Source organism: Neolamprologus multifasciatus, chromosome 19, assembly GCF_963576455.1.
Source record: "Neolamprologus multifasciatus chromosome 19, fNeoMul1.2, whole genome shotgun sequence".
NCBI classification, from domain to species: Eukaryota; Metazoa; Chordata; class Actinopteri; order Cichliformes; family Cichlidae; genus Neolamprologus; species Neolamprologus multifasciatus.
The window spans coordinates 18,116,500-18,131,319 of record NC_140457.1 but is presented as its reverse complement, the minus strand read 5'-3'; the positions used below and the strand labels follow the sequence as shown (position 1 = coordinate 18,131,319).

The following is a 14,820-nucleotide window of genomic DNA, read 5'->3' as shown; positions in this document are numbered from 1 at the left end:
TTCAAAATAAAAGCTATATCAGCATTAAAAAGTGCGGAAGACATTTCCTTATTTATTCCTTCCTTCCTTCTTCTTCCAAGGCTACTGGGTAATTTGTGGATTGAAAATATAAATTCTAATGAGTTGTTGTGCAAACACTTTTAACGCGTCTTCGGAAACTGAGTTTACAGTGTAAACAATGCATTTGATGTGCAAGCTTTACCTAAAAAATCTGATGTTTCTCTTTCCTTTCTTTAGGAACCGGCTTGGCTTCACCATGTCCAAGTTCACGTCAATCATTTGGCCTAAAGTTATTTTATTTGGGGACTCCATCACACAGGTTAGATAGTGTTTACACTTTAATCTATTTTACTATTTGTCTGCTCAATCACTGTCCACTTTGACTGTTAGTGTGGAAATAATTAATCGGTACTGTTGATTCTTTCAGGTTTCATTTCAACCCAGTGGGTGGGGAGCAGAAATTGCCGATAAACTTGCAAGGTGTGTAGTTCCATTTAAATTGCATTCCCTTCATAATAGCTCTGACTTCCAAACCGGTAAAAATACACACTTCTTCTAAGAGAAATTGTGCTTGTGTTATGCAGCAGTTGCTTAATGTGACTGATCTCTGTATCTGCGATTTTATTTTGCCTTTAGAAAATGTGATGTTATAAACAGAGGACTGTCCGGCTATAACTCCAGATGGGGCAAGATTGTTCTTCCTCGCCTCATAAACCCTGAAAATTCAGCAGACAGCAAGATAGAAGCAGTTACCATTTTCTTCGGAGCCAATGACAGTGCATTGGAAGGTACATCTTCACTGGAGCATGCTCACTCTTGTTATAATTTAACAAATACTTGCACATTTGCAGTGATCTACACCAGGGGTGTCAAACATAAGGTGTGGAGGGCCAGAATCGGCCTGACAGAGATTCCATTCACAGGCCACTTTATTAGGTACAGATTGCTAGTGCCACTTTAGACCACCTTTAGCTTTTAGGCCTGTCTTATTTCTTTATGGCATAGATTCAAGTGCTGGAAACATTTCTCAGAGATTTTTGGCTATGTTGACATGATAGCATCATAGACCTGCTGCACATCCATGATGTGAATCTCATATTCCACCACATTCCAAAGGCCCCCTATCGGTTTGAGATCTGCCGATTGTGGAGGCCGTATGAGTTCAGTGAACTCACTGTCATGTTCAACAAGCCAGTTTGAGACGATCTGGGCGTTGTGGCGTTCAGTCTGCAGTTTCCTCAGTTTCCTGTTCTTACCGGACAGCAGTTGTACCTGGTGTGGTCTTCTGTTGCTGTAACCCATCTGCTTCAAGGTTCACGCATTCAGAAAGGCTAGTCTGTATGCAGGTTGAAAAACTGAGAGCAGCCCATCTATCACCAACAACTATGCCACTTAAATCACTTTTTTTCCTATTTCGATGCTCAGTTTGAACTTCAGCAGGTCATCTTCACCATGTCTACGTGTCTATATGCGCTAAACTGCTGTGATCGGGCGATTAGATATTTGTGTTAACAAACGGGTATACCTAGTGCTGGTCAAGTTACTTGAAAAAAGTAATCAGTACCTAATTACTGATTACTTCCCCCAAAAAGTAATCCCGTTACTTTACTGATTACTTATTTTCAAAGTAATTAATTACTTAGTTACTTAGTTACTTTTTAAAAACACGATTTACAACCTGAATAGGTGATAAAGCGATAGATCTTTCAGCCCAATTCTACTTTTTCTGCATAATCCATCATACAAAATGTAATCTGCACATTCCAGCACATAAAATAAATTTTTTTTTGTGTTTACACTCAATCTTTCAAATAGATGCAAGTGAAACACAGCAGAAAATAAATAAAATCAAAGACTGAGCGGTCCTGTTGCTCTATTTTCACCTGTAAAGCAGGCGGAGGTTTGCCCTGGTGCAGGTGTGCCGCAGCGGTCAGTGGAAGAATCCCTGAGTTTGTCTGTGAATTTCCCATCACGTCGTAGCGCACTCGGTGCTTGCTTGGAAGTTTAGGGTTTTTTTCGCTGTAAAAAGAAGTTTTCTTCCCACGCACGACGGACGCTAATGTTTTTGTCACTTTTTATGGAATCAAACTCAAAGTAAGGTCAGTACTTCCGCACTTTAAACGCTGCACGCTCATACTCTCTCCCGCACTGATATATTATCCATTGTTGATCTGCACACAGCTGTTGTCACGAATGTCTCACTCGCTTACGTCACTGTCATGAGACATTCTCGCAAAAAAATCACGGTTTTAGTAACGCAGTAACGCAGCGTTCCTACGGGAAAGTAATGGTAATCTAATTACTGTTTTTGCAATAGTAATCCCTTGCTTTACTCGTTACTTGAAAAAAGTAATCTGATTACAGTAACGTGTTATTATCTCTGGTGGCCAGTGGGTGTTTATTAGCATCTTGAGAGTTTCCAACAATGTCATGACTGGTAGTCAAGACATCACAGACCATATTGGCTTGGACTGCTGGATTTTTTTTTTAAAAAGTCACCAGCTCTCCTCACGGATGAATCCTCATTCCTCCGCTGTTCTTATTATACATTAATGACTGCTGGGAACATTTTTTTTGTGATGACAAGAGGCTGCTGGATGTTTATTATAATGTCTCAATTGCAAGTGCCACAGCCTTAAATGCATTTTTATGACATATTTTTATTAATAAATGTGTCTGTATATTATCATCTCCTTGTTTACAGGTAAGAGCCAGCAGCATGTGCCTGTGCACAAGTATTCTGAGAACCTGAAGGAGATGATGAGGTTTCTGGCCTCTGCTGGTGTAACTGCTGACAGAGTTTTATTCATCACACCTCCCCCCTTGCATGAGCCATCCTGGGAGAAGGAGTGCATTCTTAAAGGTAACAGGAGCTTTTCTCCTTCTTCATTCCTGTGTTTTTACACACTCAGTCCTACGCAGATCCTGAGCATCCGTTTGCGTCTCCTGCAGGATGTCCTCTCAATCGCCACAACTCTGTAGCGGGGCAGTATGCCCAGGCGTGTGTCGAAGCTGCTGGTCAGTGTGGTGTAGACGTCCTGGATCTCTGGACACTCATGCAAAAAGATGGACAGGTGAGGATCAATACTTCTAGCTGCTGTTTGTTGCTGATATTGAGGCGTTCAGGTGCTGCAGAAATCCAATGAGGTCCATAACATAAAAAAACAAATGCTTTCTCAAATGAATAACAAACATTTTTTTTATTATAATTTCATTATTTTGTCAGATTTTCTGGTATTAAACAGTTAATTTTAATATTGCCAATCAATATTATAATGTATATAATTTTTTTATGCAGTCACTGTGATTTCCTTTTTTAAAATCTGATCTGATCTTGTATTCCTGTATACAGTGTTTCTGTCTTCAGGTCTTCTGGCCTCAGATGTCTTATTTTATCATCTTTTGTACAGGACTACACGGTCTACCTGTCTGATGGGCTTCATCTCTCAGAGAAAGGAAACCAGTTTGTGGCCCAGCATCTGTGGAGGCTGCTGGAGAGCCGTGTGGCTGACCTGCCCTTCATCCTGCCCTACTGGGGAGACGTGGACGCCAAGAGCCCCGAGAGCAGCCTGCTCTGTGATCAGTGAAGGACACTTGTTTCAAGATTGTGCAGAGAGCCTTATAGTAGATTGCATCATGCAAATCAACATGCAACACAACATGCAAAAAGGTTCATAATAATTAATGTGTCAAATGCTAGACCATGTATGAAAGCACAATAAAGATTTTTACATTTTTTTAATATTCTGTGGCATGCCTGGATAGAAATCATAGGAAGACTTATACATAAAAAGCTTCACTTGAGCATCTACTCCCAGCATTTTTACACAAATATCAAAACTTTCTACTCCTTAAATTTTAAAAACAGGCTTGTTACTTTAGTTTTAACACATTTGATCAGAGTTATTATTTGATGGTGCTGCATGCCTTATTTTTATTTTTTATTTTTTTTGCAGATGAGCCATTTTAAATAAAGAGGTGGTTTATTTAGTGGACTTTAAACACAGTTTGCTGAGGCATTATGGAGTATATGACACCTTTGGGTGGATCCAGTGGTTGACCCACTGCGACAGATTTTAAAAAATATATATACAGTATATGCAGGCCTTCAAACCGATTCAGCCTGAACAATAAGGAAATCCTAATGGTGCAGCTGGTGATTCCTTTTGGGTTTTGTTTTTTGGCTCAACACCCGATTGTGCAGTTGTCTGTAAGTTGTGGCCTCTATTCTTTAGCATCTAGCTGGTGCTGCAGAAGAAGACCGAGCTTAAAGGGAGTAACATTGAAAGCTCACGTCTCTCAGAGATGGAGAAAGAAAGGACTGCCCAATGTGATTTAACACATTTTCTTAATAAACTGAAAGCCTAAAGAAAATGTGTTAAATCAGATATTGAATCTGTTTATGATATAAAATAATGGGGGGGGGGGGGGTCATATTCTGCAACAACAACAAATAATATGATAATCTGAGCTATGTTAACTTTGTGTTATTTAAATGGTGGGTGAAAGGTGTTTGATGGATTTAAAGTAAAACACTTTGTTGGACAGTAGCTACAGTGTTCATGGTCAGATTTAGGTTATTTAAAGAACAGCAGATGTTAATGATCCTTAGATGCATTTGCTGAATTCCACCTTTATACAAACTTGATAGGATTTAGGGTAAAGACAGTATAAACAGTATACTGTAAATGTAGGGGATGGAAATTGAAGCGAAGACCATTCATGAAAATCTGCTTACATCTTGTTGAATTCAGTTGTGCAAGTCCACAAAGCGCAGTAAACCTCAGAGCAGCAGTAACACAGTAGATGCTGCTACAAACTACTATAAAGATCACAGTGAGTTGTGATTCTTTTTCCCCTGCTGATTTTTCGTTTCCTCACCTGCCATATTTCACTTTAACCCAACTGAACTCCATTTCCTGTTTAGGTGTTGAGGCAACATCACCCTCTAGAATGTAGGCAACAGAAAATAAAGCTATTTTTATAACTGATTCAAGCTGAGTTCATTCATTAGAATAAAAAATTAGACCAAAAAAAAAAGTATATACTAATTTAATCTTATGACATTAACATAGTGCAGGATTCAGCCTTGCACAGAAATAGCTGGTAGAAATGTCCTCAGACCATATTCTCCCAAGTCCACAAAAACATATGTGTCAGTTTGGTTAACTCCTGTGCAACTTCAAGTATCCTTGAGAGGCTAAAGAGCTGGTCCAGTGTAGACTGCATAATTCCTAATTCACAAAAAAATTATCATTTTATAGTATGGTACGTGCCTTGCTCTGCCCTTGCTTCTTTCTTGATGAGGGAGGATCTCCCATCTTAAAAGCTTTCGATACCTAACAAAACCGTCCTTTAATCTACTTTCCAGTTGAACATCTCCTAACCCACGTTTCATTTTACTCTTCTACAGTAATTCTCTTTTATAGGCTTCTTTATAGGGTACTTGTAGATTTGTTACCTGGAAGAATAGTTGCTAGAAGAAGAATTTGGAGAGGACAACAGTTTTAACCATATTAATGCTTTATTATTACTATTATTATTCTCTCATTTCTTTACTTCTTTTTTCATTTCATATGCTTTTTCCCAGTTTCTTTTATTACATTCTGTTCTATAATTTGTCAAACCAAATATTCTAATTTCAGATTTGACCTGCAAATTAGTCTTGGTCATATTATTCTCCAAACCCGTCCCAAATTCATCTGTTTTCTGCTGATTCTTCTTCTGCATCACTGCCCCATTCAGCAGCTCCCCAAGATGAGTCTTAGGCATTTTCATTTTCAGAAGTTTCAATGAAAGGCAAATCAATGGCAATTTGAGGCATTGTGTGCACAAAGCGCCTGTGAAAACACAGAAAACACACATTGAGACATGCTGGTCAGTACTGCTGCTGCAGTAGCAACACTATAGGGTGTTTGGGGTTGTGGGACCTGGATGACATTGATTATAAGACAGTTCCAAAACAAATCCATCAGCAGCCACAAAGGGAAGAAACATGGATGTCAAAAAATGGAGAGACTGAGTTTTTTGCCCAAGAAATGAAGCACCGTGCATGGCTGCCAATGTGGTGAAACCAGGGTTTATGCACAACGTCAGCTCTCATGCTAAGCTTACATCTCAGATCCCATTTAAAAACGTATCGATATCAGGAAATGTTACCTGATCTAAATAAAATAATTTTCTAAGTCCAGTAGCAAAAAAAAAGAAAAAAACTGCAGTTTGGGTAAAAAAGGACAGAAAGACACAGACACATTAATCCAGTGAAGATCTAATAGACTAACTGTAGACTACATAATCACAGTGAGTATTGCTTGTTTGGAAGGGTTGCTAAAAGAAAGCTTGTTGTATCTTAAAAGAACAAACCACAAGAATAGATACGGTGATGTTTGGAGCAGTGAGATTCTGCAATCATGGAAAAGCAGATAGTTGGCTTATAAATATTTTAAATATTGAAGCTTGTGATAGAAAATATTTTATATTAAACTGAGGGGACTTGTTTCTCTCTTATTCTACTGTCCCTTATTGTACTGTACTATCCATCTCCAAAACAATCAATGCAGTGTGATTAGAGTTTACTTTGTAATACATTTCCTAGAAACAAGAAAGAAATTGTTATTTTGGACAACCCACAGAACACAATGTCCATATTTTTCAGAGGAACTGCTTTCCACTGAAGAAATAAAAACCAGAAGTTTGTTCTTGCTTTTGTCCTGTAAGTCTGACCACTGTCATTACACACCATCTCTGCCATGCTTACATTTTTCTTAATATTACTTTGAAAGAACAGTTACAGTTCACTCCTTTCCTTCATCTTTACACAGGAAACTACAGAAGAGGAAACAAACTTTATTTTACTTTACAGATCTTACCTTTAATTTAATCAACCAGAAAGTCTCTACAGTACACTGGTGCAAGAAATATGTTCTTTTATTGTATCCCAGAAATGTACTCACTTGCACAGTATCCCTGCCTTGTCAAGCATCCTTTTGGAGGCTATGGTTCCAGGTGTATTGTGATACTTGTCACAAAGATAAACCACTTCCTTGAGACCTGGAGAGAGTGAGGAAAGAATCATAAAGGAATCCAGAAGGCTAGAGTGAAACATGAAGAGTCAAACTACTTAGCAGGAATACGGGGATCTGTGTGACTGTTGAAAAGAAAAAGACATCTTTCTGGAGGAAAAACAGTACACTTTATGCACCAGTTCTGTTCAAAACACCAAACTGAGAAGACATTTGTGCTGTCTACAACATATAAACATTCACATACACAATGGAACAAGATAATTTGTTGACTAAATCTTCTGTCCCCTGATATTTGTATATAGTTAAATAAAATAAATCTTGTTCGATGAAATAATGAACAGTTATTTGTGGCACTTTCCAGGACCGCACCCAGTGACTACAAGAAGATTGATACTCTGTTCAGCAAATAAACACAAACAACAGTCAAATGGCAGTCAGGACTCATTCCCCTCCCTAAAGATGCAGGGAAGCAATCCACTTGTCCACTGGGAAAAACACTAACACATCTGCAGCAAGTCAGTAGGATACATTTTTTTTTCATTTCATTTCATTTTTTTTTTTCATAGAGATCATTGCTCTTCATCTGGTGCCTCATTCAGAAACAATTTACCCTGCGGTACCCTACTAGGGACAAAAGCCCGTGACAACAATGGGATACACAAACTCCTTCACCATGATAAAGTGATGATTCACAGAGGGGTCAAAGGTTACCCGAACCCCTCAAATAAAAGTATTTTAAGAATGGCACAGTAGCACTTTATAAAATAAGACTCCTTACATAATTATGAAATACATCATTTCATTGCTTTAAAAGTCCTCTGGGGAAAACAAAACCACTATCATCTCCTTTTTTGTCTCACAATCAAGGAAAAGAGTTTCCATCGTGTCACACAGAAGCACATAGTCAAGGTGAGCGTTGTTGTGAACCAATCTAAATGACAATTTAGGGAAAAAATTCAAAGAATCTAAAGAAGAAGATAAAATGCTAAACTGAGATTTGTGTAGTTCACCTTGACATAAATAGCATCATGTGGGTCTTTGAACAGCATCAATGCAGCAATAATTACAACTGACTATGTGTGTTGTCAGCACCCACCTGCCTGGATGATGAGTTTGGTGCACTCATTGCAGGGGAACAACGTCACATACATGGTGCAGCCTTTCACATCAACATTGCTCGCGTTCATTAAGGCATTCAGCTCTGCATGGCACACTGTGGGACATGACATGAAATTTATATTTTAAGTATAATGAGCTTGAAGGCAGGTATCAAAAACAATGAAAAGTCTTTACTTCAGCCACTGTTTGTGCTTTAGTGCTGCTTTTTTGTCTTTGATCTCCTCTTCATCATGAACTCTTTTCTGTTTCACTTTTCATCAATCAGCATTTGGCCTAAAGATATATCTTCATCTTTGGAGCACACACATGTGCCACATGAACCCTTTTTAATATCCCAAACTCAACAAAAACTTTGTGGACAGCAAAACACATCAGCTCTTATTTATATGCATATGTAAGATTTGAAAAGAGACTGGACAAAAATGAGTGGAATTCAGCTTTTTAATTCATTGTTCTTATTAATGACTGTGGTTCTTATCCAAGGAAAACAAAATCATCAGATCATCGCTGTTTAGTTCACTGTAAACATTGTAGCACAGAGGGTTTACTGGATGAATATACACAGTATCATCAAAAAATTCTGGGAAATGACACTGTTTGCACGTCACAATCTGTGATTGGCCATCAGCATTGTGCTTAAAATGTATTTCACTGATTAAATGGTCTTCCTTAGAATTCAGCATCTTAATAATAATAATAATTAATATGTAAAGTAATAATTAACTTAACACCCAATTCAGAGTGTATACTGATAGGAGTTGGCCATGTTTTACAAATTAGTCTTATAAAACATGTCATTTCTAACAAAACAGGACAGTGACTATTAAGAGAATCTATAAAACTATTCTTAAATATGTTTGAGAACCAAACAAAAATTGAATCAGATTTTTACACTCTGATTACTGAATAATGTTTTAGCCCCACCTGTTTTCTTTTTTTGCACCCACTTTAGATGCAAATTGAAGTGTCTTTGATCTTTTTGCCCCCACATGCTCCTTAATCTTTCTGGTTTAAGTAAAAGTGATGAACTCTGCAGCCCCATCTATATATAACGCCATTAACTCATTGTGGATCGAGTTGAAGCTGATAGAGGTTGCTGTATGGGACATTTGAGGCTCCAGTTGTGCACCTTTCCTTCTCCATAACATTTCTGAGAACACAATCCTTTTGCTCCCGTTGGTTGTTGCATCAAACAACCAACAGACCCACCGACTTTGCTTTAGTGCAATTATTTTTATTTATTCATTTGTTTATTTTAGTTATTTTACGTGATGTTGCTACAGATTACTGAATTTCATTTTTCACACATGTAGAGAGCACAGCATAAAATGACAACTACAGATGAATGCCTCTTAAAGAGGAATATCCAGACATCCTGTAACACATTAATACTGTGGGGTAGGTGGGTGAAAGCAGGAGTGCTTTGCTTAAACCAAATAATACAGTCAAACTGAATAAGACAGGAGGAAAAAAAACAAGTGTGTGGAAGTGCATACTCACCATACATGTATTTTGTGTCAAGTTCATCACCTTCGCGATTCCATGGCAGTTTGCCTTCACAGCCATTGGGCATACAATTGTGACCAGTGCCAACTATCTTTTTGTCCTGGTTCACTAAACATGCTCCCACCTGCAGACAGAGAGAGATGTGGGAGAGAAATTTACCTCAAAAGGTTACAAATGTGTTTAACATAATCCACAAGGATCATGGTCATTCATTTATTTATATAATACATTAAATTACAAAACCAACACCGACCAAAGTGCTGCACAGACAAACAAAAGAACTAGTACCACATAACTTATAATATTAGTATCAAACGCCAAATACCAAATAACTCTCATCCTGTATTAAATGCCAGTGAATACAAATGTGTTTTAGATGAGATTTAAAAAGATTGACAGTAGTAGCCTGTCTGATGTGTAGGGGTAGATTATTCCACAGTTTAGGCGCTACGACGCCAAATGCTCGATAAGCTTGAACCAGCCTCGACCTTGGTATAACTAAAAGCAAAAGATCATTTGGTCTAAGAGATTTAGAGGGCACATAAGGCTGCAAAGATCAAACAAATACCCGGGAGCCTGTCCATTCAGGGCTTTGTAAGACAACGTGAAAATTAAAAAAAACTTTTCTGAACTGAACAGGGAGTCAGTGAAGAGAGGCAAGCACCGGGGAAGTATGTTCACACCTTTTAGTTTAGAAGACGAGCTGCAGCATTTTGGACAAACTGCAGTCTTGCAAGACAGTTCCGACTAACCCTTACATATAAGGAGTTACAATAGTCCAGCTGGGATGTAATAAAAGCATGGATCACCTCTTCAAAGTTTAGTGAGTCGAGTCATGTGAGACTGTCATGTGGTAGCCGGGTGTGGTTTCTAAGTCAGCTGAGAGGAGAGGTGTGGTTTTGTTTGATGAGGTGATTTTTGTACCGGTGTAAATACCAAGCTGAAAGATTTTCTGCAGCGTCATCTCTTTTCTCTTTTCTTAACAGTGTAACATTTTTACATTTTTTAACTTATTTTATAGATTTTTATCACCACTTTACCATCATCTAACAACGCCTCTGACTGCAGTAGGTGGCACTCACTGGGATCATTTTGGGTAGAAGCAGAGAAATGATGTGTAAATGCCTCCTATTTTGTGAGTCAGCACAGAGCCTGAAGCAGAAAGACTAGCTTAACAAAGAAAGTTGACAACAACCATTGTGATATCCACCATCTCTAACTGGGGTTTTAGGTTTTGCTGATCCAGCTCACACAAAGAAAGCTATGTTGAACTTCCTTCACAGTCCACACCTCTGAAAACTGTTTGTCATGATGTTGGATACAAGCTTACTGTGAAGTATCTATCATTCTCAATCCATATGCAAAGAGGCACATACCTGAGTGTTTGGGTCAGTGCTTCTTTTTGCTGACAGAACAGCTACAGCCATAAAAAAAAAAAGACTCATTTTGTGCCTCATGATTGTGGTAAGAATATTAATTTATTTTAAATTAAACATTATAAACATTGATGGTTCCTTTTTTAATGAGGGGGTCGATCTTATCTGAATGTGTGTGTCAGCGGCACATGTGGCTGGCTCAAAGTGGTTGTGACTGGTATCGCTTCAAAGTACTCATTGTATACATATATACACACACACACACACACACACACACACACATATATATATATATATATATATATATATATATATATATATATATATATATATATATATATACTCTAACACAGTTGACCGCAACACGGAAATGCCAGCTCATATTTCACAGAAAACAGCAGCCAACTTGCACAGCACAGCAGAAAATTCCGCTGGTGCCATCCCTATCACTAATATCCAAAATACCATGGAAACACCTGAAAACTCAGAGGATAATGCATCGCTGGCAGATCACATTAAGGCTGTGATTCTACAGAAAACATCACAACAACAGTGGCCTCAAAGGAGACACAGACAGCTCCTGAACAACAGAAAACAACAGTCAACGTGAACAACACAGCAGAAAATGTTGCCACAAATATCACTGATACATCTGACGAGCCCAGAACTCCAATAGACAAGAAAAACTGTGACACCAAGCAGGCTGTAGATAAAGCAGGAACCTCTTTGGAAAATGATGTAACCCCAAAGAAATCCTCTGCTCAACATGAAGCCAGCATGCAAAATCAATTCAAAAAACACCCTTTGGTAGCAAAGGATGAATTGTCTCAAAACAAAGAAAAATACAGATTTTTTGTGGAAACATGCATGGAAGAACTAGTTAAGCGGGTTATTAAAAAAATCAGGTAAAGTCATAAGTCCAGAAAGAGTTTTAACCATCTACAAGAGGCTTAGCAAAAAAATCTGGGCTAAAATCAGGGATGAAATTGAACAAATCGCCTTAAGGAAGTTCAAAAACTTTGAGAAGGTGATTTTCAAAGCCCTGTGTAAACAGTGGCAAGAGGCAGAAGTAGTTCTGCGAAACATGGAATTAAATGAACCGACAGTCGACAATACAATTGTTAAAATTTTCACAGAAGAGGCAGCCAAACTCTCGAAGAAGCCAAGTTGCATACGTCGGTTTTTCTCATCTATAGGCCGACTGTTTTGTTTCACCAAGAGACAAAACATGTTGATGCATTGTAGAAAAAAATTGTGATAACCCCTTGGAACGGTCGCGGCAGATGGCTGTCCCCTCACTGAGCCCGGTTCTGCCGGAAGTTTCTCCCTCTTAAAAGGGAGTTTTTCTTCCCCACTGTCGCCAAGTGCTTGCTCAGAGGGGTTTTTCTGTTGGGGTTTTCTTTTTAATAACTTTTAAAAAAGTTAACATCAATAAAAGTTATTAAATTTTACACTGATTTCTGTTTGTTTTTTTATTGTCTGTAAGTTGAATAAATACATTTGTTATTTCTTGCTCAGTTCAAACTGTGGGTAGAAAATGCTGTGCTGTCATGTGACCTGTACACACACACACACACACACACACACACACACACACACACACACACACACACACACACACACATTGGTTTGATTAAACAAAAAAAAAGGAACAATTTAAAAAGTTTTCACACACATTTCTTCTTCTCCAGACATGAAAATCACTTTGAGATCCTCTCACAGCAACGCAGCAGAGGATTTAACACATGACCTTTGACCCTCTCTAGAGAACCTCTGCTTTTCTTCTTCTCGTCCCTCCACTTGGCAGTGTTACTGCCTCCGGCTGATCATCTTGCTTCTCCTCCTGCAGAGTTTGGAATCTGGTGTGAGAAGAGACGCCACCGCTCACCAGCATACTTTCACCCAGGTGATACTTGAGCATACCTGACAGCTGCTGAGGGTCACCTGGACACAGAAACACAAACAGGTCTGATCTCATTTCCTTCTTCATGCTAAGCTCTGCTATAAGCCACAACTTGCTTTGCCCCATGTTTGTAGATGACTGGAATCAGAACAGAGTCTCTGCATGTCTTTATTAGGGTGGAAGCTGCTGCGGATATTTGTGCAGCAGATTAAACAAACACTTTGTGAACATTCAGCATGTTCAGTCCAAACAAAAAGCAGGAAAATAGCCCCACTGAGAAATCTCTACAAGGCACCTGTCAGCATAAGCTGCTGTGAAGAAGAGAGACGCTGTACACACGTGTGTGGAAAGTGTCCCATGTGGATAAATTAAGAATGTGAATGAAGAGAAGCTGTGTAGTTGAATAAAACTCACACATCAGCCCGTTGAGTTAATCCAGCAGCAGTGCATTGAAGGCATCGTCGTTGGGAGCGAAGAAGGTAAACACCTTCTCCTGGTTCAAAAGCTCAGTCATACCTGCTGTCTGGATGGCACTGACCAGCATGCAGAAACAGTAATAAATGACGTCAGCTTGAATGGTGACTACACAACAACACTAACACCTCTGTTTGCTTTCAGTCCATATGCTACACCTGTGGGAAGCAGAAAGCTTGATGTGGTCTGCAGAGTTCATTACTAAGCAGACAACCACCCACAAACCAGACCTGGGACATGTTTCCTTTAATTAGTTTGCCAAGTTCACACAACACAATACACAGCAAACTACAGCTGAAACTAAAAAAAACTATTTGAAATATTTTAAATGAATTAATTGAAGCTAAATTGACTCCAAAACAACTATAAAACAATAAAAACAGACGATCCTGTCCACAGGTGCAAGAATAACAACCTCAGTCCTTGAAATTAAAACAGGAGAACCAGAATTAAAAGCCAAACATCTAAAATCTTCAACGTAAAAACCAAAAAACCAATAAGAAGAAATCGACTTTCTCCCTGGAAGGGCAGAAAAAGTCTCCTGTATCGGTTACCTGTGTCCTCTGGGCTTTGCTGCATGTATTTAGTGAGGGCCCAGTGGCGCCAGTGTTCGGCAGCCTCGCCTCTGTCAGTGCGCCCCAGGGCGGCTGTGGCTACATAGCTTGCCATCACAAGTGTGTGAATGTGTGTGTGAATGGGTGGATGATTGTGTATAGTGTAAAGTGCTTTGGGGTCCTTAGGACCAAGTAAAGCGCTATACAAATACAGACCATTTACCATTTCATGGGAACACGAGGATCAATAATTGTCCTGTGTAGGTCTCTGTAGCTTACAAAGAAAAATTAATTAAAGAGGTGAGAAGAAGAAGCCATCAAGAACAGAGCCAGCAGGACGATGAGGCAAAACAAAGAGGATGGATTTCAGAGTGAAGCCTAAACCTTCCTAAATCAGTTAGTCCTAACCCCATCCTGACCTCTAATCTGCTCATCTGGTCTTTGAAGCGTGCACTTCAGGGGGAAGAAAACCAATCAGCCAAATGTCCCACTCATAAGTTATAAAATGCCCTGAGGTGAGACACACACACACACACACACACACACACACAGAGCAGCTAGACGAGGTAAAAACATTCCTGACTTTGTCTGTGATTTTTGGACAGCTGCAGCAAACAGCAGCGCTGTGTCTGATCAGACCACCTCAGTCGAGTTCAACACAAGTCCAGATCTGGAGTCGAGTATGAAGACCGAGTGCCAGCAAAGTCAGGAGGCTGGAACACAAGTTTACAGGCTTTTCATTTCAGATGTGTTACGCCCCAGTCTAGGGGTACAGGTACGTAGCATGAGGGTTAAAAAGGAAGTGACGGTTTGGGAAGAAAAACCCATTTATTAAGTGAACGGTGGTTTATTTGTCTCCACTG

The 14,820-nt window shown here is 39.1% G+C and overlaps 2 protein-coding genes across 2 annotated transcripts; one reads left to right on the top strand and one right to left on the bottom strand.

The window, feature by feature from the left end:
* The first annotated feature begins 1 nt into the window (after nt 1).
* On the top strand, nt 2-3,740 carry iah1 (isoamyl acetate hydrolyzing esterase 1 (putative)). The gene is made up of 7 exons (XM_085143638.1): nt 2-88; nt 238-319; nt 428-480; nt 637-788; nt 2,705-2,863; nt 2,953-3,074; nt 3,411-3,740. The coding sequence occupies exons 2-7, from the start codon at nt 257-259 to the stop codon at nt 3,585-3,587; spliced, it is 726 nt and encodes a 241-aa protein (XP_084999764.1). The 5' UTR covers nt 2-88; nt 238-256; the 3' UTR covers nt 3,588-3,740.
* Nucleotides 3,741-3,928: 188 nt separating this feature from the next.
* Nucleotides 3,929-11,074, bottom strand: LOC146496380 (deoxycytidylate deaminase-like). Its single transcript, XM_085143637.1, has 5 exons — nt 11,027-11,074; nt 9,645-9,774; nt 8,122-8,238; nt 6,954-7,050; nt 3,929-5,840 (listed from the first exon to the last, which is right to left on the bottom strand). Exons 2-5 carry the CDS (start codon nt 9,715-9,717, stop codon nt 5,765-5,767), a joined length of 363 nt encoding a protein of 120 aa, XP_084999763.1. The 5' UTR covers nt 9,718-9,774; nt 11,027-11,074; the 3' UTR covers nt 3,929-5,764.
* Between the last annotated feature and the right edge of the window lie 3,746 nt (nt 11,075-14,820).